Source organism: Mobula hypostoma, chromosome 6, assembly GCF_963921235.1.
Source record: "Mobula hypostoma chromosome 6, sMobHyp1.1, whole genome shotgun sequence".
NCBI classification, from domain to species: domain Eukaryota; kingdom Metazoa; phylum Chordata; class Chondrichthyes; order Myliobatiformes; family Myliobatidae; genus Mobula; species Mobula hypostoma.
The window spans coordinates 191680393-191704532 of NC_086102.1; the positions used below are offsets into that span (position 1 = coordinate 191680393).

Genomic DNA, 24140 nt, shown 5'->3' on the forward strand with positions numbered 1-24140 from the left:
TCATTACCTAGTTTTTTGAACCTTTCGTAAGCTCTTCTTTTCTTCTTGATTAGATATACAACAGCCTTTGTACACCACGGTTCCTGTACCCTACTATCCTTTTCTGTCTCATTGGAACGTACCTATGCAGAACTCCACGCAAATATCTTCTGAACATTTGTCATATTCCTTCCATACATTTCCCTGAGAACATCTGTTTCCAATTTATGCTTCCAAGTTCCTGCCTGATAGCCTCATATTTCCCCTTACTCCAATTAAACGATTCCCTAAATTGTCTGTTCCTATTCCTCTCCAAAGCTATGGTTAAGGAGATAGAAATGTGGTCACTATCTCCAAAATGCTCTCCCCCTGAGAGATCTGACACCTGACCAGGTTCATTTCCCAATACCACATCAAGTACAGCCTCTCCTCTTGTAGGCTTATCTACATACTGTGTCAGGAAACCTTCATGAACACACCTAACAAACTCCACCCGATCTAAAGCCATTGTATTTGGGAAATTGAAGTCTCCCACCACGACAACCCTGTTATTTTTACACTTTTCCAGAATCTGTCTCCCTATCTGCTCCCTGATGTCCCTGTTAATATTGAGTGGTCTATAAAAAAACACCCAGTAGAATTATTGACCCCTTCCTGTTCCTAACTTCCACCCACAGAATCCGTCCATGACATCCTCCTTTTCTGCAGCCATGACACTATCTCTGATCAACAGTGCCACACCCCCAGCTCTTTTCCCTCCCTCCCTGTCCTCTCTGAAACACCTAAAGCCTGTCACTCAAAGGAACCATTCCTGCCCCGAGCCATCCAAGTCTCTTGTTAGATTGCTAATGTGTAGACAAATAAAATAAAATACTGTCACCAATAATTTTAAGCAAAACAAATTGCATTTCAGATATAGCACAGACATTCTAGTGCTCAAGGGGAGAAACTTTCCTAATGGATTTGCTCACTTAGGTACTTGCCATACATGACAAAATATGCAGTTTGATGATTTCCCATTTTATAATTTTCTTAGAGAAAGGATGTATTAAAAATAAGCATTGATTGTCTGTAGTTATTGGTAGATCCAAATTTGCTTCTTATTATATCATGCTAATTACCTCCTAGAACTTGTGTGTATGTAAAGTTAGTAAGGATGTTTTAAATGATATAAAGTTGCGACTATGAAAATTGAAGTGAACTATTAAAATATTGTTTATTTCAGGCTGAAATTCGAACTGATTTTAATTATCTCTTTAAAATCATGTCGGCTCATGATGAATTTCGATGGATGCGGTTGAGGATAAATCGAATGGCAAGTGCTTGGATTGAGGCGGTAAAATCACTTGCAGAGAAACAAAATCTGGAAAACAACCGTAAAAAGGTCAGCTCACTAAAGTTCCCTGAAGTATTACATGTGAACATACTGACTTATTTGCAAATTACAGATTAATTTCTAAACTCAGAGAAGCAGCATGCCTTCTACATTAATTTGTATATTTGCACTCTTTTTAGATTCTTATTCATCTTGGACTTTTAACAAAGGAATCGGGATTTAAAATAGCGGAGAATGCTTTCAGTGGTGGCCCTCTTGGTGAATTAGTGCAGTGGAGCGATTTGATTACAACTCTTTACCTGTTGGGCCATGATATTCGGATTTCTGCTTCATTGGCTGAACTAAAAGAGTAAGGAGATTATATTTAATTAGTACTGCGTTAAATCCAAAATGTCAAACCGTTCAAATTGAGGCATGATGTTATTAAGTTGATATATAAATTTAAAAATATGCTTTTAGTAGTACTAGTTCCTGATAACAGAGGGAATGAAGGGCTCGTTCCAGAAAGTGGAGGGGAGGTGGAACTGCATATACTGAAAATATAAAATGTAGGCAGAAAATGCTCGATATACTCAGCAGATCAGATTACACCTCTGAAAAGAGAAAGTTGACATTTCTGTCTGAAGACCTTGCTTAGAACCTTTTGTGATGAAAGGCAGTTGACCTGAAATGTTTAACATTTTCTTTTTCATGGTGCGTAACCTGTTGAGTATATCCAGTATAATCTCTTAATACTAGCTGTTCCGTTTGTTCCGTTCCATTTTTTCCCCCGCACAATTAAAGCATGGAATAATCCTAATCCTAACAGTCACACAACCAAATACAATTTAATTTAAGGCAGCTTTTCTTCTTCAAAAATCTCCTTCTTAAGCCCACCCTCTGCCACTCCCAGTTTAAATTCCATGTGGAATATTTTGGAGGATCAAGAACCAAGAGAGTGAATCTTCTGCTGCCAGACCAGCTCACTTTACAATTTAACTCTCACGCCGTTCACACCGACTGCACATTATAACAGCGGTGGTCAGTCAGTGACAGTGCCGGCTTGAAGACCCTGGGGTACAGGAGATCGAGGGTACGACCACCGCAGACTGGGAGACCGGAGGGTACGGGCGGAAGAACAGAGGATGCAAACAGAGAAACTGAGGGGACCAGCTTGAAAGCCACCTTCAGTTTAAATTCCATGTGGAATATTTTGGAGGATCAAGAACAAAGAACAGCTATCCGGCAGTGCTTGCACAGTCTCAAGCAGAAGCAGAAAAGGCATTGTTGTTGTGGTGTTGTCATGACAACATTTTAAAATCTCTCCGTTCATCCTGTCCACACTACAACGCGAAACAATCGTTTTCAAATTTACACACTCTGGAGAGTGTTTCGAAAATCTCTGTTTTCGGGAGATGAAAACGCCGTTTCAGTGTGGACGGAAGGTCAAAACGAAGAGAAAATGCTTCATTTTCAAAATTATCCGGCGTAGTGAGAACGTAGCCTAAACGTCTCTTTTTTTTAATATAATTTATTAAATTTTCAAAAAGAATACATGAAAAGATAAAATCTACCCCCCCTTAACCCTCCCCCCCCAATATATAGTCCTACCTAAAAGAAAGAAAGAAAAAAAAAAGAGCCGCCTGGGTATTGGAAGGTTTCCACATGTTCCATGGGTTTCAAAATAAATTTGGTATAATTATTCGTTACTTTCCCCAAGTAACCAAATTCTTTGTCGGAGCACTTAAATATGACATCCTATCTTTTGTAAATAAGGGCGCCAAATATTCAAGAATGTTACATAATTATCTCTTAAATTATAAGTAATTTTTTCAAGTGAAATAGAACTAGCCATTTCATTATTCCAACGATCCATACTGAAATACGAATCAGATTTCCAAGTAACTGCTATAGTCTTCTTAGCTACTGCCAATGCAATTTTTATAAATTCTTTCTGATATTTATTCAATTTAAGTTTCGGTTTTATCCCTTCAATATCACCTAATAGAAATAATACAGGGTTATGTGGAAGTTGAATTCCAGTAATTTGTTCCAATAAGATTCTTAAATTTATCCAAAAGGGTTGAATTTTAAAACAAGACCAAGTAGAATGTAAAAAAGTACCAATTTCTTGATTACACCGAAAACATTTATCAGATATATTTGAATTTAATCTATTTATTTTTGTGGTGTAATATATAATTGGTGTAAAAAATTATATTGTACTAATCTAAGTCGAACATTTATTGTATTTGTCATACTGTCCAGACAAAGTCTTGACCAATTTATTTCATCAATATTAATATTCAGATCTGTTTCCCATTTTTGCTTTGACTTATGGGTTCCTTGTTTAATTGTCTGTTCTTGAATCAAATTATACATACAAGAAACAAATTTTTTAATTTTTCCTTTTTGAATTAAAATTTCAATTTCATTAGCTTTTGGCAAAAACATTGTTTGACCCAGCTTACCTATTAAGTAAGCCCTTAACTGAAAGTAACAAAAGAAAGTATTATTAGATATTTTATATTTATCCTTTAATTGTTCAAATGACATCAATATACCTCGCTCAAAACAATCTCCTATAAATTTAATCCCTTTTTGGTACCAATTATATAAAAGTTGATTGTCCATTGTAAAAGGAATAAGTCTGTTTTGAAACAAAGGTCTCCTTGCTAATAGAGATTTCTGTGTTTCCTTATCAACATTTATCTTATTCCATAGATCAATCGAGTGTGTCAATATAGGAGATTCTTTCTTTTCCCGTATCCATTTAGATTCCCATTTATATATAAAATCTTCAGGTTTATTTTCTCCTATCTTGTCTAGTTCTATTTTAATCCATGCTGGTTTTTGATCATCGAAAAAAGATGCAATAAATCTAAGTTGATTTGCTTTATAGTAATTTTTAAAGTTTGGAATTTGTAACCCTCCTAACCTAAATTTACATGTCAGTTTTTCCAATGATATTCTTGACATTTTACCTTTCCAAAGAAATTTTCTCACAGATTTATTTAACTCTTGAAAAAATTTCTGTGGCAATTGTATTGGTAATGTTTGAAACAAATACTGTAATCTCGGAAATATATTCATTTTTACAACATTGACTCTACCTACTTATGTTATTGGTAGTATCATCCATTTGTCAAGATCTTCTTGAACTTTTTTCAATAGTGGTAAATAATTAAATTTATATAAATTCTTTACATCACTATCAAGTCTTATACCTAAATACTTTATACCATTTACCGGCCATCTAAATTGGGTTACTAATCGACATTGACTATAGTCTCCTTTAGTAAGAGATAAAATTTCACTTTTATCCCAGTTTATTTTGTAACCTGATACCTTCCCATATTCATCCAATCTAGAAGATAATTTATGTAACGAATGTTGTGGGTTTGTTAAATAGATCAAAACATCATCGGCAAAAAGATTAATTTTATATTCCTCTTGGTTAACTCTAAAACCCATAATATCTGGATCCAATCTAATTAGTTCTGCTAATGGCTCTATCGCCAATACAAATAGAGCAGGTGATAATGGACAACCTTGTCTAGTTGACCTTTTTAGCTGGAATGGTGTTGAAATTTGAGAGTTTGTCACTACTTTAGCTTTAGGGTTAGAATTTAAAATTTTAATCCAATTTATAAAAGATGTTCCTAACCCATATTTTTCTAATACTTTAAATAAAAAATCCCATTCTAATCTATCAAATGCTTTTTCTGCATCCAAAGCTACTACTATATTCTTCTCATCCCTTTTTTGTGCCAAATGAATTATACTGAGTAGCTGAGTTACATTATCTGCCAGTTGTCTATTTTTAATAAATCCTGTTTGATCCATATGTATTAATTTTGGTAAATATTTAGATAATCTATTTGATAAAATTTTTGCTATTATTTTATAATCCGTATTCAATAAAGAAATAGGCCTGTATGATGTTGGTTCCATAGGATCTCTGTCCTTTTTTGGCAATACTATTACAATCGCTGTTGAAAAAGATTCTGGAAGTTTATGTATTTTTTCTGCCTGACGTATTAGTTCCATAAAAAGAGGAAATAATAAATCTTTAAATTTTTTATAAAATTCAGGTGGAAAACCATCTTCTCCTGGAGATTTATTACTTTGAAGTGATCCTAAAGCTTCTTCAACTTCTTTTAATGTAAAAGGCATATCTAATCCCCTCTGTTCTTCCAAATTCAATTTTGGAAGAGAAACTTGTGATAAAAACCTTTCTATCTCATTAACATCATTTTGGGATTCTGATTGATATAATTCAGAATAAAAATTTTTAAAGGTTTCATTTAAAGGTTTATAAGATATTTTATTTGCCCTTGTTCTAATTGCATTTATTGTTTTGGAAGCTTGTTCTGTTTTCAACTGCCAGGCAAGAATTTTATGTGCTCTCTCACCTAACTCAAAATACCTTTGTTTAGATCTTATAATTGCTTTTTCCGTTTTATATGTCTGAAGCGTATTATATTGTAACTTCTTATTGACAAGTTGTCTTCGTATTTCTTCTGACATATATCTTTGTGATTCTTTTTCTATTCTTGTAATCTCTTTTTCCAATTGATCTATTTCTGCCATATATTCTTTCTTAATTTTAGACGTATAACTTATTATCTGTCCCCTAAGATATGCTTTCATCGCATCCCATAATATAAATTTATCCTCCACTGAATGAAAATTTGTATCCAAAAAAAATTGAATCTGCTTTTTCATAAAATCACAAAAATCTTGACGTTTTAATAATGTTGAATTAAATCTCCATCTATAAGCCACTTCTTCCTTATCAGCCATTATTTTGTCATTAATAAAGGAGAATGATGTGATAATATTCTTGCTTTATATTCCATATTTTTCACTCTGTGTTGAATATGCATTGATAATAGAAAAAAATCTATCCTTGAATAAGTTTTATGTCTATGAGAATAGAACGAATAGTCTCTTTCTTTAGGATTGATTCTTCTCCATATATCAATCAAATTTAAATCTTTCATCAATGATAAAGTAAGATTTACTACCTTCGATTTTATAACAGCCTTGGTTGATCTATCTAAGACTGGGTCTAAGCAAAAATTAAAGTCTCCTCCAATTAGTATTTTTTCATGTGCATCCGCCAAATTCAAAAAAGTTTCTTGTATGAATTTTGCATCATTTTCATTTGGTGCATAAATATTCATAAAAGTCCATAGTTGGGAAAAAAGTTGACAATGTATAATCACATATCTCCCCGCAGAATCAGTTATTACATTTTGTATTCTAATTGGTAACGTTTTATTGATCAAAATTGCTACTCCCCTCGCTTTTGAATTAAATGAGGCCGCAACAACATTACCCACCCAATCTCTCTTTAGTTTCTGATGTTCTGTTTCTGTTAGGTGTGTTTCCTGTAAAAAAGCTAAATCTATCTTCATTTTTTTAATATATGTTAAGATTCTTTTTCTTTTCACTGGTCCATTAAGCCCATTAACATTAAAACTCAAAAAATTCAATAAATTAGTCATTATTCTTAACAAAGTTACTCCAATCTAAAACATTACTTATCTTCTCAACTCTCATAGTTCCTTGGGGAATCTCTTTAACCTTCACCATGATGCTACGTGTTCCCCCCCTCCAACCTTCCAGGCAAAAAGAGAAAAAAAAGATAGAAAAAAAAAGAAAAAACAAAATACCCCCCAACTAATGTTATGAATGAAAAGATACACAACACTACCCCCCTCCATTGTACGGGTCGCGGCAAAAGCCACGCTTGTACACATGAATAACGTAGCAATCGATCAGTGCTTCTTCCAGCTCCCCCGCAACAAAAAAAGTTATATATATATATATATATATATATATATATATATAATATATATAGACAAAATTAGTATTATTATTCCCAGCTAATTTCCTCCAGTATTAACCTTTCTTACCCCCCTCATATAGTTAATACTATATTTATACATTCATCCAGCTTCAAAAATCCAACAAATCCATTCTTAAGCCCAATCTTCATCTTCAATCTATCTCGCTCTCCTGAGTTTGTTCTTGTATCTGGTGAATATTCAGAGAATCTTGCACAAACTGCTCTGCTTTCTGGTAGTCATCAAAAACTCTTTTTTCTCCACCAGACAAAAGAATCTTCAAAGTTGCAGGATAACGCAGTATAAATTGATAACCATGCTCCCATAGGGTTTTTTTCACTGGATTAAACTTCTTCCTTTTCTTCAAAAGTTCGTAACTTATATCAGGGTAGAAAAAAACTCTTTTCCCTTTAATTATCAATGGCCCTTTTCTATCTTTGGCAGCTCGAACAGCTGCCTGAAGAAGCCTTTCCTTGTCTTGAAATCTTAAGAATTTTATTAAAATCGATCGTGGATATTGGTCATCTTTTGGTTTTGGTCTTAAAGCTCTATGTGCCCGCTCCATTTCAATTGGTCGAACCTCCTCTCCCATTTGCAAAATCTCCGGGATCCATCTTTGAAAAAATTCTATTGGCTTTTCTCCTTCCATACCTTCTGTAAGACCAACAATTTTAATATTATTACGTCTACTGAAATTTTCCAACATGTCCACTTTCTCCAAGAGTCGGTTTCTTTCCGAGTTCCAGACAAGCAAATCATTTTCTGTTTTTTTCACTCTATCATTCATAAGCCCCATTTCTCTTTCCATCTTCTGAAGCTTCTTTTCCATTTTGTCCTGTCTTTCCATAACTTTATTATAGCATCTCTTCGTATCTCTAAGCTCCTCTCTTACTTTCCTTAATTCAGCCGTTGATTGCAATACAGTCACTCTTATGTCTCTATCATCTCCTTTACTTCCACTCGCTTCCAATTCTTCCTCCTCTTCTTCATCTGTGTTCTCTGCAGAATCCAGTTCTGCCTCTGAGTCACTTTCAATTGCAGTGGGTGTCGGTTCTTGTAGTTTGTGTTGTGTCGATTTGCGCATGCGCTCTTCTTTGCGCATGCGCAATTCCGTTGTCTTCTTCAGAGCAACCGTTGCCACCGCCATTGCTCCCTGTTCTACCGAAGGAGATCCAACCTGAGTCCGAGGCTCCATCGTTGCAGTAGGCCCTTTTTTCTTCCCGTCTCGCGGCTGCTTCGCAACAGCAGACTTCTTTTGTTGCGGTTTAGGAGGCATATCGTAAAGTAATCTTACAAAGTTTATAAATAGTTTTCAAAAAATATTTACCAACTTTGTTTTATTTAAACGGTACTTTACTGATTTGTTGCGGGAGAGCTGAATTTACACGTCTCAATCCCACGTCATCACGTGACGCCCCCCAAACGTCTCTTAAAACTCTCTATTGTATCTGCCTCTCCCAGCACTCCACTTCAGACACCCACCACTTAAAAAGAAAACCTGCCCATCATATTTTTGATCGTGTCCAAGATATCCTGAAGTAGGAGGGTGAGGAGCCAGAGGTCGTGGTACATATAGGTACCAATGACATGGGTAGGAAAAGGGATGAGGTCCTGAAAGGAGAATATAGGGAGCTAGGTAGGGAGTTGAGAAAAAGGACCACAAAGGTAGTAATCTCGGGATTACTGCTTGTGCCACGCGACAGTGAGAGTAGGAATGCGATGAGGTGGAGGATAAATGCGTGGCTGAGGGATTGGAGCAGGGGGCAGGGATTCAAGTTTTTGGATCATTGGGACCTCTTTTGGCGCAGGCGTGACCTGTACAAAAAGGACGGGTTACACTTGAATCATAGGGGGACCAATATCCTGGCAGGGAGATTAGCAGGGGCTTCTGAGGTGACTTTAAACTAGAATGGTTGGGGGGTGGGAATCAAATTAAAGAGGTTAGGTGTGAGGAGGTTAGTTCACCATAGGGGGATGGGAACCAGTGCAGAGAGACAGAGGGGTGTAAAGTGAGGGTAGAAGCGAAAAGTACTAAGAAGGAAAGTAAAAGTGGCAGGCCGACAAATCCAGGGCAAGCATTAAAAAGGGCCACTTTTCAGCATAATTGTATAAGGGCTGAGAGAGTTGTAAAAGAGCGCCTGAAGGCTTTGTGTGTCAATGCAAGGAGCATTCGTAATAAGGTGGATGAATTGAAAGTGCAGATTGTTATTAATGATTATGATATAGTTGGGATCACAGAGACATGGCTCCAGGGTGACCAGGGATGGGAGCTCAACGTTCAGGGATATTCAATATTCAGTAGGGATAGACATGAAGGAAGGGGAGGTGGGGTGGCATTGCTGGTTAAAGAAGAGATTAACGCAATAGAAAGGAAGGACATAAGCCGGGAAGATGTGGAATCGATATGGGTAGAGCTGCGTAACACTAAGGGGCAGAAGACGCTGGTGAGAGTTGTGTACAGGCCACCTAACAGTAGTAGTGAGGTCGGAGATGGTATTAAACAGGAAATTAGAAATGTGTGCAATAAAGGAACAGCAGTTATAATGGGTGACTTCAATCTACATGTAGGTTGGGTGAACCAAATTGGTAAAGGTGCTGAGGAAGAGGATTTCTTGGAATGTATGCGGGATGGTTTTTTGAACCAACATGTCGAGGAACCAACTAGAGAGCAGGCTATTCTGGACTGGGTTTTGAGCAATGAGGAAGGGTTAATTAGCGATCTTGTTGTGAGAGGCCCCTTGGGTAAGAGTGACCATAATATGGTGGAATTCTTCATTAAGATGGAGAGTGACATAGTTAATTCAGAAACAAAGGTTCTGAACTAAAGGGTAACTTTGAAGGTATGAGACATAAATTAGCTAAGATAGACTGGCAAATGACACTTAAAGGATTGACAGTGGATATGCAATGGCAAGCATTTAAAGGTTGCATGGATGAACTACAACAATTGTTCATCCCAGTTTGGCAAAAGAATAAATCAAGGAAGGTAGTGCACCCGTGGCTGACAAGAGAAATTAAATCAATTCCAAAGAAGAAGCATACAAATTAGCCAGAGAAAGTGGCTCACCTGAGGACTGGGAGAAATTCAGAGTTCAGCAGAGGAAGACAAAGGGCTTAATTAGGAAGGGGAAAAAAGAATATGAAAGAAAACTGGCAGGGAACATAAAAACGGACTGTAAGAGCTTTTATAGATATGTAAAAAGGAAAAGACTGGTAAAGACAAATGTAGGTCCCCTACAGACAGAAACAGGTGAATTGATTATGGGGAGCAAGGACATGGCAGACCAATTGAATAATTACTTTGGTTCTGTCTTCACTAAGGAGGACATAAATAATCTTCCAGAAATAGTAGGGGACAGAGGGTCCAGTGAGATGGAGGAACTGAGCGAAATACATGTTAGTAGGGAAGTGGTGTTAGGTAAATTGAAGGGATTGAAGGCAGATAAATCCCCAGGGCCAGATGGTCTGCATCCTAGAGTGCTTAAGGAAGTAGCCCAAGAAATAGTGGATGCATTAGTGATAATTTTTCAAAACTTGTTAGATTCTGGACTAGTTCCTGAGGATTGGAGGGCAGCTAATGTAACTCCACTTTTTAAAAAAGGAGGGAGAGAGAAACCGGGGAATTATAGACCAGTTAACCTAACGTCGGTGGTGGGGAAACTGCTGGAGTCAGTTATCAAGGATGTGATAACAGCACATTTGGAAAGCGGTGAAATGATCGGACAAAGTCAGCGTGGATTTGTGAAAGGAAAATCATGTCTGACGAATCTCATAGAATTTTTTGAGGATGTAACTAGTAGAGTGGATAGGGGAGAACCAGTGGATGTGGTATATTTGGATTTTCAAAAGGCTTTTGACAAGGTTCCACACAGGAGATTAGTGTGCAAACTTAAAGCACACGGTATAGGGGGTAAGGTATTGGTGTGGGTGGAGAATTGGTTAGCAGACAGGAAGCAAAGAGTGGGAATAAACTGGACCTTTTCAGAATGGCAGGCAGTGACTAGTGGGGTACCGCAAGGCTCAGTGCTGGGACCCCAGTTGTTTACAATATATATTAATGACTTGGATGAGGGAATTAAATGCAACATCTCCAGGTTTGCGGATGACACGAAGCTGGGTGGCAGTGTTAGCTGTGAGGAGGATGTTAAGAGGATGCAGGGAGACTTGGATAGGTTGGGTGAGTGGGCAAATTCATGTGAAGTTGTCCACTTTGGTGGCAAAAATAGGAAAACAGATTATTATCTGAATGGTGGCCGATTAGGAAAAGGGGAGGTGCAACGAGACCTGGGTGTCATTATACACCAGTCATTGAAAGTGGGCATGCAGGTACAGCAGGCAGTGAAAAAGACGAATGGTATGCTGGCATTTATAGCGAGAGGATTCGAGTACAGGAGCAGGGAGGTACTACTGCAGTTGTACAAGGCCTTGGTGAGACCACACCTGGAGTATTGTGTGCAGTTTTGGTCCCCTAATCTGAGGAAAGACTTCCTTGCCATAGAGGGAGTACAAAGAAGGTTCACCAGATTGATTCCTGGGATGGCAGGACTTTCATATGAAGAAAGACTGGATGAACTGGGCTTGTACTCGTTGGAATTTAGAAGATTGAGGGGGGATCTGATTGAAACGTATAAGATCCTAAAGGGATTGGACAGGCTAGATGCAGGAAGATTGTTCCCGATGTTGGGGAAGTCCAGAACGAGGGGCCACAGTTTGAGGATAGAGGGGAAGCCTTTTAGGACCGAGATTAGGAAAAACTTCTTCACACAGAGAGTGGTGAATCTGTGGAATTCTCTGCCACAGGAAACAGTTGAGGCCAGTTTATTGGTTATATTTAAGAGGGAGTTAGATATGGCCCTTGTGGCTATGGGGGTCAGGGGGTATGGAGGGAAGGCTGGGGCGGGGTTCTGAGTTGGATGATCAGCCATGATCATAATAAATGGCGATGCAGGCTCGAAGGGCCGAATGGCCTACTCCTGCGCCTATTTTCTGTGTTTCTATGTGTTTCAAGCCTTAAATGCATGCCCTCTGGTATTAGACATTTCAACACTGGGATAACTTATACAATATTGCTCTGTTTATGTTTGGGTATAGGGTCCTTGGGGTGAATGAGTTTCTATCTGAGTATACTGTATTTCCAACGGTAGGCAATAGCAAACCACCGTTGCAATTTGCTAAGAAAAGCATGGTCAAACTCACAAAATGTGTCACACAACAACAGCGTCAAGAGGATCTTCAAGACAATTCTGAAGATGTTTCGCACGATAGGATTGATTCTGGCCAGCAGGGGATTCCCGACCGTCATCAAGCTACTGCTCATAGAATTAAAGTAACACAAAAGAAAATTATTGCCACTTGGAATGTAAGAACCCTGTATCCAGCAGGAAGATTGGACAATATGATAAATGAAATGGAAAGACTAGAGATTAACATCATGGGAATTAGTGACGTTCGTTGGATAGGTGCTGGAACATGTCAGATTAGAAATAGAACACTAGTTTATTCCCGACGAAGGGTCTCGGCCTGAAACGCCGACTGTACCTCTTCCTAGAGATGCTGCGTTCACCAGCAACTTTGATGTGTGTTGCTTGAATTTCCAGCATCTGCAGAATTCCTTTTGATTACTAGTTTATTCTTGTGGGACATCCCATACTGATGGAGTAGGAATTCTTATGGACGAAAACATGGCAAAAAGTGTTTTAGGACATTGGGCAATATCAGAAAAAATGCTCCTTGTTAGATTCAGAGGACAACCATTTGATTTAGCAATTATACAGGTATATGCACCAACAGCAGATGGAACAAATGAAGATGTAGATAAGTTCTCTTAAGAGCTTGAACAAGCAAAGGATGGATGCAAATCTCAAGATATTGTTATTGTCATGGGAGATCTAAATGCTAAAGTAGGACAAGGTGCTGATGGAAATACCATAGGAAAATTTGGACGAGGGGAAAGTAATGAATGAGGTAAGAAATGGGTAGAATGGTGCAAGATGAATAATCAGGCCATTATGAATACCTACTTTAAAAACCATCCAAGATGCTTGTGGACCTGGAAGAGTCCAGATGATAACACTAGAAATCAAATTGTCTTAATTACTATAAACCAAAGAATTAGAAACTCAGTGACTCAATGAAAAACATATCCAGGTGCAGACTGTAATAGTGACCATAACCCAGTAGTATGTCATGTAAAAGGAAAACTTAAAAAACTAAAGAAGCAAAAACTTGAACAATCCATTGACTACTTGCAATTAATTAAAGAAAAAAACTTAAGACAAAAATTTGCAATTGAAGTAAGGAATAGATTTCAAAGTCTAGAAATAGAATCTGTTGAAGATGATAGCAATCATGTAGAAATGAAATTTAACTCTCTGAAAGATGCCTTGGTAGAACCAGCAAAGTCAGTGATTCCTGAAAAAGAAAAAAAACACAAAGAATAAATGGATGACAGATGAAATCAAAAATCTAATGGAAGAAAGGAGACGGAAGAAAGCAAATCCTATAGAATATAAGTCCTTAGATAAAAAAGTTAAAAGCTTATGTCAAAAAGCCAAAGAAGAATGGTTAAACCAGGAATGTGAGCAAGTAGAAAGAATCCCTATTACTGATCTAAAAAGGTTACATCAACAAATCAGGAATATCACTGGTAAAAAGCTCCTCTGTTCTTCAGGTGGATGTTTGAAAGCAAAGGACAGTACCATTATCATGGAAAAAGATGAGATTATAAACAGATGGACTGAGTATATTCAGGAATTGTTTGAAGACGATCGAGGCGAAAAACCAGAAATTAAGAAAAACATTGATGGTCCAAGTATTTTAAAATATGAAGTTCGTAATGCAATAAATAAGATGAAGAAACGAAAGGCAGCAGGCCCTGATGAATTAGTAATAAAACAAATTATTGCCCTTGAAGATTATGGAATTGAAAAACTTTCTGATTTAATCAATGATATTTATGAGACTGGAATAATACCAGAAGAGATTTAAAAAAATCAGTATTTATCACTCTTCCTAAGAAAGCTGGAGCAATAGAATGTGAATTACATAGGACCATAAGTTTAATGAGTCATATCACCAAGATACTTCTAAGAATTTTGATGACAAGAGCTAAAAGTAAGATACAAGCTGAAATAGGTGAAGAACAATGTGGTTTTGTGAAAGACAAAGATACAAGAAACACAATATTGATGTTAAGGATACTATCAGAATGAGCTGTTCAAGTGCAAAAAGATTTGTTTGTTTTTTTTATCGACTACACAAAAGCATTTGATAAAGTGAAGCACCATAAGTTATTTGAAATATTACAGAAAACTCCAGTTCTAGCTTCGAAAGACCTCTGTCGTATCAGAAATCTGTACTGGGAACAAACTGCTGCTGTAAGAATAGATGGAGAAGTGAGTCAGTTCACAAAAATCAAGAGAGGCGTCAGACAAGGGTGTGTTTTCTCCTCTGATTTATTTAATGTGTACAGTGAAACAATATTACAAAAAATAGATCTTGGGAATCAAAGTTGGCGGTGAAAACATCAATAATTTCAGATATGCAGATGACACTGTTAATTGCAAGTACGGAGGAAGAACTACAAAACTTAATTGATATAATTGTTGAAGAAAGTGCAAAAATGGGTCGGTCTATCAATTGCAAAAAGACAGAATGTATGGTGCTATCCAAAAAGAAGGAGAATCCTATCTGCAGGCTGAGAATAAATGGGGAAGACATAAGACAAGTAAAGAACTTTTGGTACTTGGGAAGCTGAGTGATATCAGATGGTGGGTGTGACTTGGACATCAAGAGAAGAATAGGGCAAAAGGCACCTTTATGAAAATGAAGAGTATACTGACCAATACTAAACTAGGCATGACAGCCCGCCTCAGAGTACTGAAATGTTACGTTTATCCAGTTATGTTATATGGATCAGAATGTTGGACAATATCTAGTAACATAATGAAACGAATTGAAGCAACAGAGGTGTGGTTTTTGAGGAGGATGCAAAGAATATCATGGACGAAACGAATATCTAACGAGGATGTCATGAACAGAGCAAACACAAAAAGAGAAATAATGTATGAGATGGTGAAAAGGCAACGTAACTTCATTAGACATGTGATCAGGAAAGAGGAATTAGAATGCACGGTAATTATGGGAAAGATGGAAGGGAAGAAAGCAAGAGGAAGACAAAGACAAATGATGATGGAGACAGCAGCCAGAGAATTGGAAATGAATACCAATGAATTGATCCACTTGACATGAAAAAGGAGTGTGTGGGCCATGGCTGTCAAAGCTCAAACTGGGCATGGCACGTGATAATGATGATGATACTGTATTTGCTCTATTGTATATGCTACCCAGTGCAATGAGAACTGCATGTGATTGCTATATCTTTAAACAACTCACAGAGTTTATAAGCTGGCAAACTACCCATCATGGATCAGAACTGAAGAAGCCTCTCGGATGAGTGGCAAAACGTCTTCTAGACAACACAGCAAGTGCAGTTGCTTTGAGTTACTATCTCCTCTTGAATTTCCTGCAGACTATCAACTCACTATGTCGCAAAAGTCCACAATCTTGTGATCAGCTTGTTCCATCTCCTAGCACCCAGACAACCAGATGCTAATATGCATTTGGTACCACCTTGGGAGCTCTGTGCAATACAGTAGTCATTTGATTTTGCTGCGAGTGATTGTTTGAAACATTTCCTTTTCAAAAGAAAATTACTTTCAATGTAAACAACAGGAATTCTGCAGATGCTGTAAATTCAAGCAACACACATCAAAGTTGCTGGTGAACGCAGCAGGCCAGACAGCATCTCAAGGAAGAGGTACTGTCCTGACGAAGGGTCTCGGCCTGAAACATCAACTGTACCTCTTGCTAGAGATGCTGCCTGGCCTGCTGCGTTCACCAGCAACTTTGTTGTGTGTTGCTTTACTTTCAATATAACCTAGATGTACTACATAATCTACTACTTGTTCATATATGTGAATTATTTAGGTTATCACATTTTTGAAGGTCAAGTTGAAATAGTATATAAAACTAATGAACTGAAAGTTGAGAGTAAATCAGTAAAAGCGAATGTCATTGCAAAATAGTAGTAAATTATTGGTGAAAATAGAGTGAGAATACAAATTTTAGAGAAGTCTTAGAATAAGGTTTATGTCATTGACATGCCATAAAATTTGTTTAGTGGTAGGAATGCCGTGCAAGACATAAGAAGTACAATAGAAACATAGAAAACCTACAGCACAATACAGGCCCTTCGGTCCACAAAGCTGTGCCAAACATGTCCCTACCTTAGAAATTACCTAGGGTTACCCATAGCCTTCTATTTTTCTGAGCTCCATGTACTAATCCAGGAGTCTCTTAAAAGACCCTATCATGTCCGCCTCCACCACTGTTGCCGGCACCTATTCCATGCACCCAACACTCCTTGTGCGGAAAAAAAACATACTCCTGATACCTTCTCTGTACCTACTCCAAGCACCTTAAAACTGTGCCCTCTCGTGTTAGCCATTTCAGCCCTGGGAAAAAGCCTCTGACTATCCACATGATCGATGCCTCTCATCATCTTATACACCTCTATCGGGTCACCGTTCATCCTCCATCGCTCCAAGGAGAAAAGGCCGAGTTCACTCAGTCTATTCTCATAAGGCATGCTCCCCAATCCAGGCAACATCCTTGTAAATCTCCTCTACACCCTGTCTAGGCTTCCACATCCTTCCTGTAGTGAAGTGACCAGAACTGAGCACAGTACTCCAAGTGGGGTCTGACCATGGTCCTATAAAGTTGCAACATTACCTCTCGTCTCTTAAACTCAATCCCATGATTGATGAAGGCCAATGCACCGTATGCTTTCTTAACTACAGAATCAACCTGCGCAGCAGTTTTGAGTGTCCTATGGACTCGGACCCTAAGATCCCTCTGATCCTCCACACTGCCAAGAATCTTACCATTAATACTATATTCTGACCCATCATATTTGACCTACCAAAATGAACCACCTCATATTTATCTGTGTTGTAATCCATCTGCCAATTCTCAGCCCATTTTTGCATGCTATCAATGTCCCGCTGTAACCTCTGACAGCCCTCCACACTATCCACAGCACCAGGTGCCAGGATCCAGGGTGTTTCGGATCGCATCCAAGATATGCTGTGGTGGGAGGGAGAACAGCCAGAGGTCGTGGAACATATTGGTACCAATGACATAAGTAGGAAAAGGGAAGAGGTCCTGAAAAAAGACTACAGGGAGTTAGGAAGAAAGTTGAGAAGCACGACCACAGTTCGGTTCCCACCCCCCAACAATTCTAGTTTAAACTCTCCCCAGTAGCCTTAGCAAACTTCCTCGCCAGGATATTGGTCCTCCTGGGATTCAAGTGCAATCCGTCATTTTTGTACAGGTCACACCTGCCCCAAAAGAGGTCCCAATGATCCAAAAGTCTGAATCACTGCCCCCTGCTCCAATCACTCAGCCACACATTTATCCTCCACCTCATTCTATTCCTATTGTCACTGTCACGTGGCACAGGCAGTAATCCTGAGATTACTACCTTTGCGGTCCTGCTTCTCAACTTCCTTCCTAACTCCCTGTAGTCTTTTTTCAGGACCTCTTCCCTTTTCCTACCTGTGTCGTTGGTATCAATATGTACCACGACCTCTGGCTGTTCTCCCTCCCACTGCAGGCTATCTTGGACGCGATCTGAAACATCCCGGACCCTGGCACCTGGGAGGCAAACTACCATCCGAGTTTCTTTCCTGCGTCCATAGGATCGCCTGTCTGACCCCCTAACTATAGAGTCCCCTATCACTACTGTCTTCCTCTTCCTTCTCCTACCCTTCTGAGCCACAGGGCCAGACTCTGTGCCAGAGGCACGGCCACTGTTGCTTCTCCCAGGTGGGCTGTCTCCCCACCCCCCCTCCCCCAACAGTAGTCAAACAGGAGTACTTATTGTCAAGAGGTACAGGCACAGGGTATGCTCTAGTACCTGACTCTTACTCTTCCCCTTCCCTCTGCTGATTGTTCAACCACTTGACTGTCTCCTGTGGCCCCGGTGTGACCACCTGCCTATAATTCCTTTCTTTCACCTTCTCACTCTCCTTGACCAGGCGAAGGTCATCGAGCTGCATCTCCAGTTTCCTAACTCGGTCCCTTAGGAGCTGCAGCTCGACACACCTGGTGCAGATATGGCCGTCTGGGAAGCTGGGAGACTCCAGGACCCCCCCACATCTGACAACGAGCACAGAAAACCTTCAACATATTATTCAACAAATATTATTTGTTGTAATAGCAAGCCTCCATATGTTGATGATATTACTCATTATTGGTTACATTTTGAATTTTCTAAATACTTTTTAAGTTTAATGTACTCAGGTATTTAATATGTACTTTCTGCTTGTAGGATAATGAAGAAAGTGATGGGTAACAGATCGGGTTGCCCAACTCGTGGTGATAAGATAGTAGAGCTAATTTATATCGACATTGTTGGATTAACACAATTTAAGAAGACACTTGGGCCATCTTGGGTTCATTATCAGTAAGTATTACTCTTTACATTTTAATATTGGATGTTGAATTACAAAAGAACTAGTGTAGTGTGGTGAGCTCAGTTATCTTCTTTGTGATTTGCCCTAACTCCTTTTGTCCAACTTTTCCTACGTGGTCCCTAATATCTTTGGGAAATTAAGATATCATGGGTTTGAAAATGTATCAAAGGTTCATTTTATTATCAAAATATGTATCCACATATAACTCTGAAATTCATCTTCTCCAGATAGTCTCAAAACAAAGAAACAACATGAAAGTCATTCAGAGAGCATCAGCACACCCACCAACCCCACACAAAAAAGAACAGCATCTGATCATTGAGCCCCCCCACACAAATATTGAGCAAGAGCATTGACCCCCAAACACCCCTCTCCCACTCAAAAAAACTGACAGAACATCAACCCCCAAGCCCCCTGCCCTCACACAACAAAACGGAAAAGGAACAGGCAGTGAAAAACACAGTACAGGTTCGCCATCCGAAGGTAGAGCATTCCTATGAAACGGTTCGTAAGCCGGAATATTGTAAAGCGAAGAAGCAGTTACCATTTATTTATATGGGAAAAATTTGTGAGCGTTCGCAGACCCAAAAAATAACCTACCAAATCATGCCAAATAACACATAAAACCCAAAATAACAGGAACATATAGTAAAAACAGGAATGATATGATAAATAAACAGCCTATATAAAGTAGAAATACTTCTGTACAATCATTGGCGCACTGTTCTCCGTAGCAAAAATCTCACACAAGCGCTCTTGGCAAAAACACTCTCTCCAGTAACCTTTAAGCTATGAAGCTGCTAAATCATACCAAATAACACATAAAAATACCCAGCCTATATAAAGTAGAAATAATGTATGTACAGTGTAGTATCACTTACTGGAATCAGGAAGACAGCACAGAGTACTCTGATGATGGTGTGTTAGGCTTAGTCGTCGGAGGTTGGGGTGGTGCAGTGGCCCCCACCCTCTAGGCCGCCGACCGGTCCCGATCTGCGAAGCATGCAAGGGTACAACGGTAGCCGGGACGAACCCAGCACATCTTTAAGAAAAAAGCCAAAATAAACAAGCTAATTAATTAGGTGCCGCCCAGTACATCAGTGTCGGCCCAGATTAGAGGCATTGCTGATTGCATCGCCTCTGATCTGGGCCGATAGTTACGTGCCGGGCAGCACCTAATTAATTAACTTGTTTATTTCGGCTTTTTTCTTAAAGATGTGTTGAGTGCGTCCCGGCTACCGCTGCATTCTCCGCGGCAATGTATCAGTCTGCGGCCCGGGGGCTGGGGTGGTGGGACACTGGGGTGTCATCTCATCAATCAGGGCAGGCAGGTCATCTTCCTCTATGTCTGCCTGCCTCGATGTTGAAGGTCAAGGTTCGTCGTTTGCTGTGGCTGATGTGGAGGGCTTGAAGAACAACAGTATGCTTGACTGCTTAGCCTCGTGCATTTTTCTATCATATAGTTCGTTGTAAGCACTCAAACTATCTTCCAAATATGCCCTAAACCGACGTACCCTTTCAAAATTAAAGTCGTACTTTTCTGCAATCTCTGCAGTGAAAATCTCACGCAGTTGCTTCACGTTCAGTTCCTGGACAACTTCACTTTCGGTCCGTTCACTACTGCATTCAATTTTGATTGTTATCCTTTCCTCTTCCAATTGCATCAGCTCTTCATCTATCAGTTCTTGGTCATGGGATGCCAAAACCTTTTCAACATCATCTTCATCAACTTCCACAAGCCAAACTCACTTTGTCCTTACTTCATTCACCACGATCAAAACGCTTAATTATGTCTAGTCTTACGCTAAGTGTAACACCTTTACGAACTCTTTTAGGCTTTTCCGAAACCTTAGAACTCATCTTGCAAACGGCTGCTCACAGGCACGTGTTTCAGCAATGCTGGCTAGAATGTAGTTCCGAATCCGGGGGAGGAGCGGCTACTTGGGGCGTGCGCTGCTTTTTTTTCGTAACAGTGAAAACACCTTCTGTTAGCGAAAACAGGGAACTAATGTAGGTCTTTTGTAACAACGAGGTTTTGTAAAGTGAACGTTGGAAAAGCGGGCGACACCTGTATTAAAAACCGTAAGTTCACAGTGTATAAATGCAACAGTCCAATCCATAAACACAGAATCACAATACCATCCTCCGACTTCATCGATAATCATCCAAAAAGAGGGGCACCACATGAGGCAGGGAAGCCTACCCACCTGCCACACCGTGTCCCACAGCAGTAGGCCACTCATACACTCCGTCTCCGGCAGCAATCAAAAGGAAAGCATTTAGTGCTGAACTCTCACCCGCCCTCCACATTTCACCTTGATGTCTCAATTGTACTCAATACTTTAATTGATAAAATGGAGTCAAACATAAGTCTGTAAGTTTCTTCGCATCCAGGCCATGCGAGCACACGCTTGCTTCCCAGAATCTTCTCAAGCAAAGCACTGTATCATTCAATTGATCACCAAACTGTAAATCACAGGCTCTGACAGTCTCTGAAACACATTTAAGGTGAAAAACAGATGGAAAAGAAATAAAGTAGACATCAGGGATATCAATCCTTGATTTTAAATAACAGTTGACTTGGCATTAATTGCTGTTTTCTGACCATCCATTGTTTTATGAAAGGATTCAAGCAATTTAAATTATTCTGAATTTTTGACTTCAGCCTTGAATTACAGACTCCCAAACAACTAAAATTGTTTCTGTTTTCTTAATCATTTAAAACATATAGGTCTTGCTGGCAAAGCTCATAAGTAATTGTCCATAAAGTTGGCAATACACAGCTTTGTTTTTTCAACAACTGCAGTCCTTGGGGTGATAGTAACTACTGTGATCTTAGGTAGCATTTAGATTCATCAGCAGTGAAAGAACAATATATTTCTAAGTCAGACTGGGAACCTTCAGGTGGCAGAGCTTATATACACCTGTGACCTTGTTCTCTATGATTAGGGTTGTGAGTTTGGAAGGTGACATTGGATTAATGTTGGCAAATAATTGCATTTGCAGAAGGTTTGCATCTCAACCTTGGTGCACCAGTATTCATGATGGTGGCTAGGGTACCAGTCAAGTGGCCTTGATAGTTTTGACCTGATTGAATGCTGTAACCTATTCATCTGCCTACTTATGCTTCTGACTTGTGCCTTATTGATGATGAAAAGGTTATAAGGTGTCAAGAAGTGAATTACTTACCCATTCAGAGAATTATAGGCAACTGTTGCTTCTGGTTATTCATGATTCCCCAGGTGTTGACTGCACCACTGCGTTCACTTTTCTATCCCCTATACTGTAACACAGGAACCAACACACTTGCTTCATCTACAGAAGGTGGTACATAGGTAGAACTCACAGCAACAGACTGCTGGGGGACTAGGTATGTGTGGAGAAATGAACAATGATCATTACAGTATTTCTGTTGAAAGAATTCCCAATGTGTCACTGTGTAGTCTGTTCTAGAATTGCAGCCTCCCGGCCGTCGAAAGGTTATAACATATTTCAAAGTCAGATGGGTGCGTAATTGTAATTTGGTTACTCGACAGTTTGTATTGATTCATCATTAAGTTTCCTGGTCATCATTATTTTACAAGACCTCATTAGAGAACCATTTCTCCTTCATTAACAAAAAGCTCAGGAGGAGATGTACTTCTTGCAGCAGTTGGTAAAATTCCATCTTTGCCAGAACATACTGATGCAATTCTCCACTACCACATAAAGAGCATCCTCGCATCAGCCCTCTGCCTGGTTTGGTGCAGCATCCTTTCACAGTATACGAAAACTACAGCCAACTGTCAGGTCAACAGAGAAGGTCAGTCTACCATCATTGCAGGACTTCTACATGTCCAGGACAAAAATTTAGGCAGGAAAATCATTGCAGTCAATACCCACCCTACACACTACTTTTCAAAAACTCCGTTCTGCAAAGCGCTATAGGGCTATTAAAACAAAAATGTCACGCCATCTTAAAGTTTCTTCCCCTCAGCAGTTCATCTAATCTAATCAACTATTCCAGTTAGCTCTGCCCCACCCCCTTGATCTGTTTATCTCTGTCATTGCACTGCAAGCACTTTAAATCAATTTTTGATGCTGTTTATATTGGAAATATGTGTGGGTATTAGGCACATTTTATTCCATATCTCTGCTGTAACCTCTAACTTTATTTTATATAATCCTTTATTCATTATAATTTTTGAATGTTTGTTTTGTTGCATGTCACACCCTGACAACACAACACAGCAAATTCCTCATTCTTATAAATTTATATGGGGAATAAAGCTGATCCTTGGTTACTTGCAAGTTTAATTTGCCCGTAAAATTGCTGCTGCTGTCAAGATGTTGTTCAACAGTGCTTAAGAAAGTTGATGCTTTCAAGTTTGGCAAAAGGATACACTGCAGTCTTGGAAGGGTAACTAAGGTGCTTTGTCCTTTTTTCAGGCTGCTTCATGTGCTCCTTTGGCTCCTCCCACTTCCTCCAAACTAAAGGTGTAGCTATGGGCACCCGTATGGGTCCTAGCTATGCCTGCCTTTTTGTTGGCTTTGTGGAACAATCTATGTTCCGTGCCTATTCTGGTATCTGTCCCCCACTTTTCCTTCGCTACGTCGACGACTGCATTGGCGCTGCTTCCTGTACGCATGCAGAACTCGTTGACTTTATTAACTTTGCCTCCAACTTTCACCCTGCCCTCAAGTTTACCTGGTCCATTTCCGACACCTCCCTCCCCTTTCTAAATCTTTCTTTCTCTGTCTCTGGAGACAGCTTATCCACTGATGTCTACTATAAACCTACTGAATCTCACAGCTATCTGGACTATTCCTCTTCTCACCCTGTCTCTTGCAAAAACGCCATCCCCTTCTCGCAATTCCTCTGTCTCCGCCGCATCTGCTCTCAGGATGAGGCTTTTCATTCTAGGACGAGGGAGATGTCTTCCTTTTTTAAAGAAAGGGGCTTCCCTTCCTCCACTATCAACTCTGCTCTTAAACGCATCTCCCCCATTTCACGTACATCTGCTCTCACTCCATCCTCCCACCACCCCACTAGGAATAGGGTTCCCTTGGTCCTCACCTACCACCCCACCAGCCTCCGGGTCCAACATATTATTCTCCGTAACTTCCGCCACCTCCAACGGGATTCCACCACTAAGCACATCTTTCCCTCCCTGCCTCTCTCTGCATTCCGCAGGGATCGCTCCCTACACAACTCCCTTGTCCATTCATCCCCGCCCATCCCTCCCCACTGATCTCCCTCCTGGCACTTATCCGTGTAAGCGGAACAAGTGCTACACATGCCCTTACACTTCCTCCCTTACCACCATTCAGGGCCCCAAACAGTCCTTCCAGGTGAGGCATCACTTCACCTGTGAGTCGACTGGGATGATATACTGCGTCCGGTGCTCCCGATGTGGCCTTTTATATATTGGCGAGACCCGACGCAGACTGGGAGACCGCTTTGCTGAACATCTA

At 39.6% G+C, this 24140-nt stretch overlaps 1 protein-coding gene across 2 annotated transcripts in view; it reads left to right on the forward strand.

Annotated features, from left to right (window-relative positions):
• The window catches only part of mgat5 (alpha-1,6-mannosylglycoprotein 6-beta-N-acetylglucosaminyltransferase), a 230138-nt gene that overhangs the window by 154445 nt on the left and 51553 nt on the right, over positions 1–24140 (forward strand). For both annotated transcript variants that reach the window (XM_063052496.1, XM_063052497.1), the window contains exons 7-9: positions 1205–1363; positions 1495–1664; positions 18542–18676. In XM_063052496.1, coding sequence (XP_062908566.1) covers positions 1205–1363; positions 1495–1664; positions 18542–18676 — 464 coding nt within the window. The remainder of the gene's footprint in view (positions 1–1204; positions 1364–1494; positions 1665–18541; positions 18677–24140) is intronic.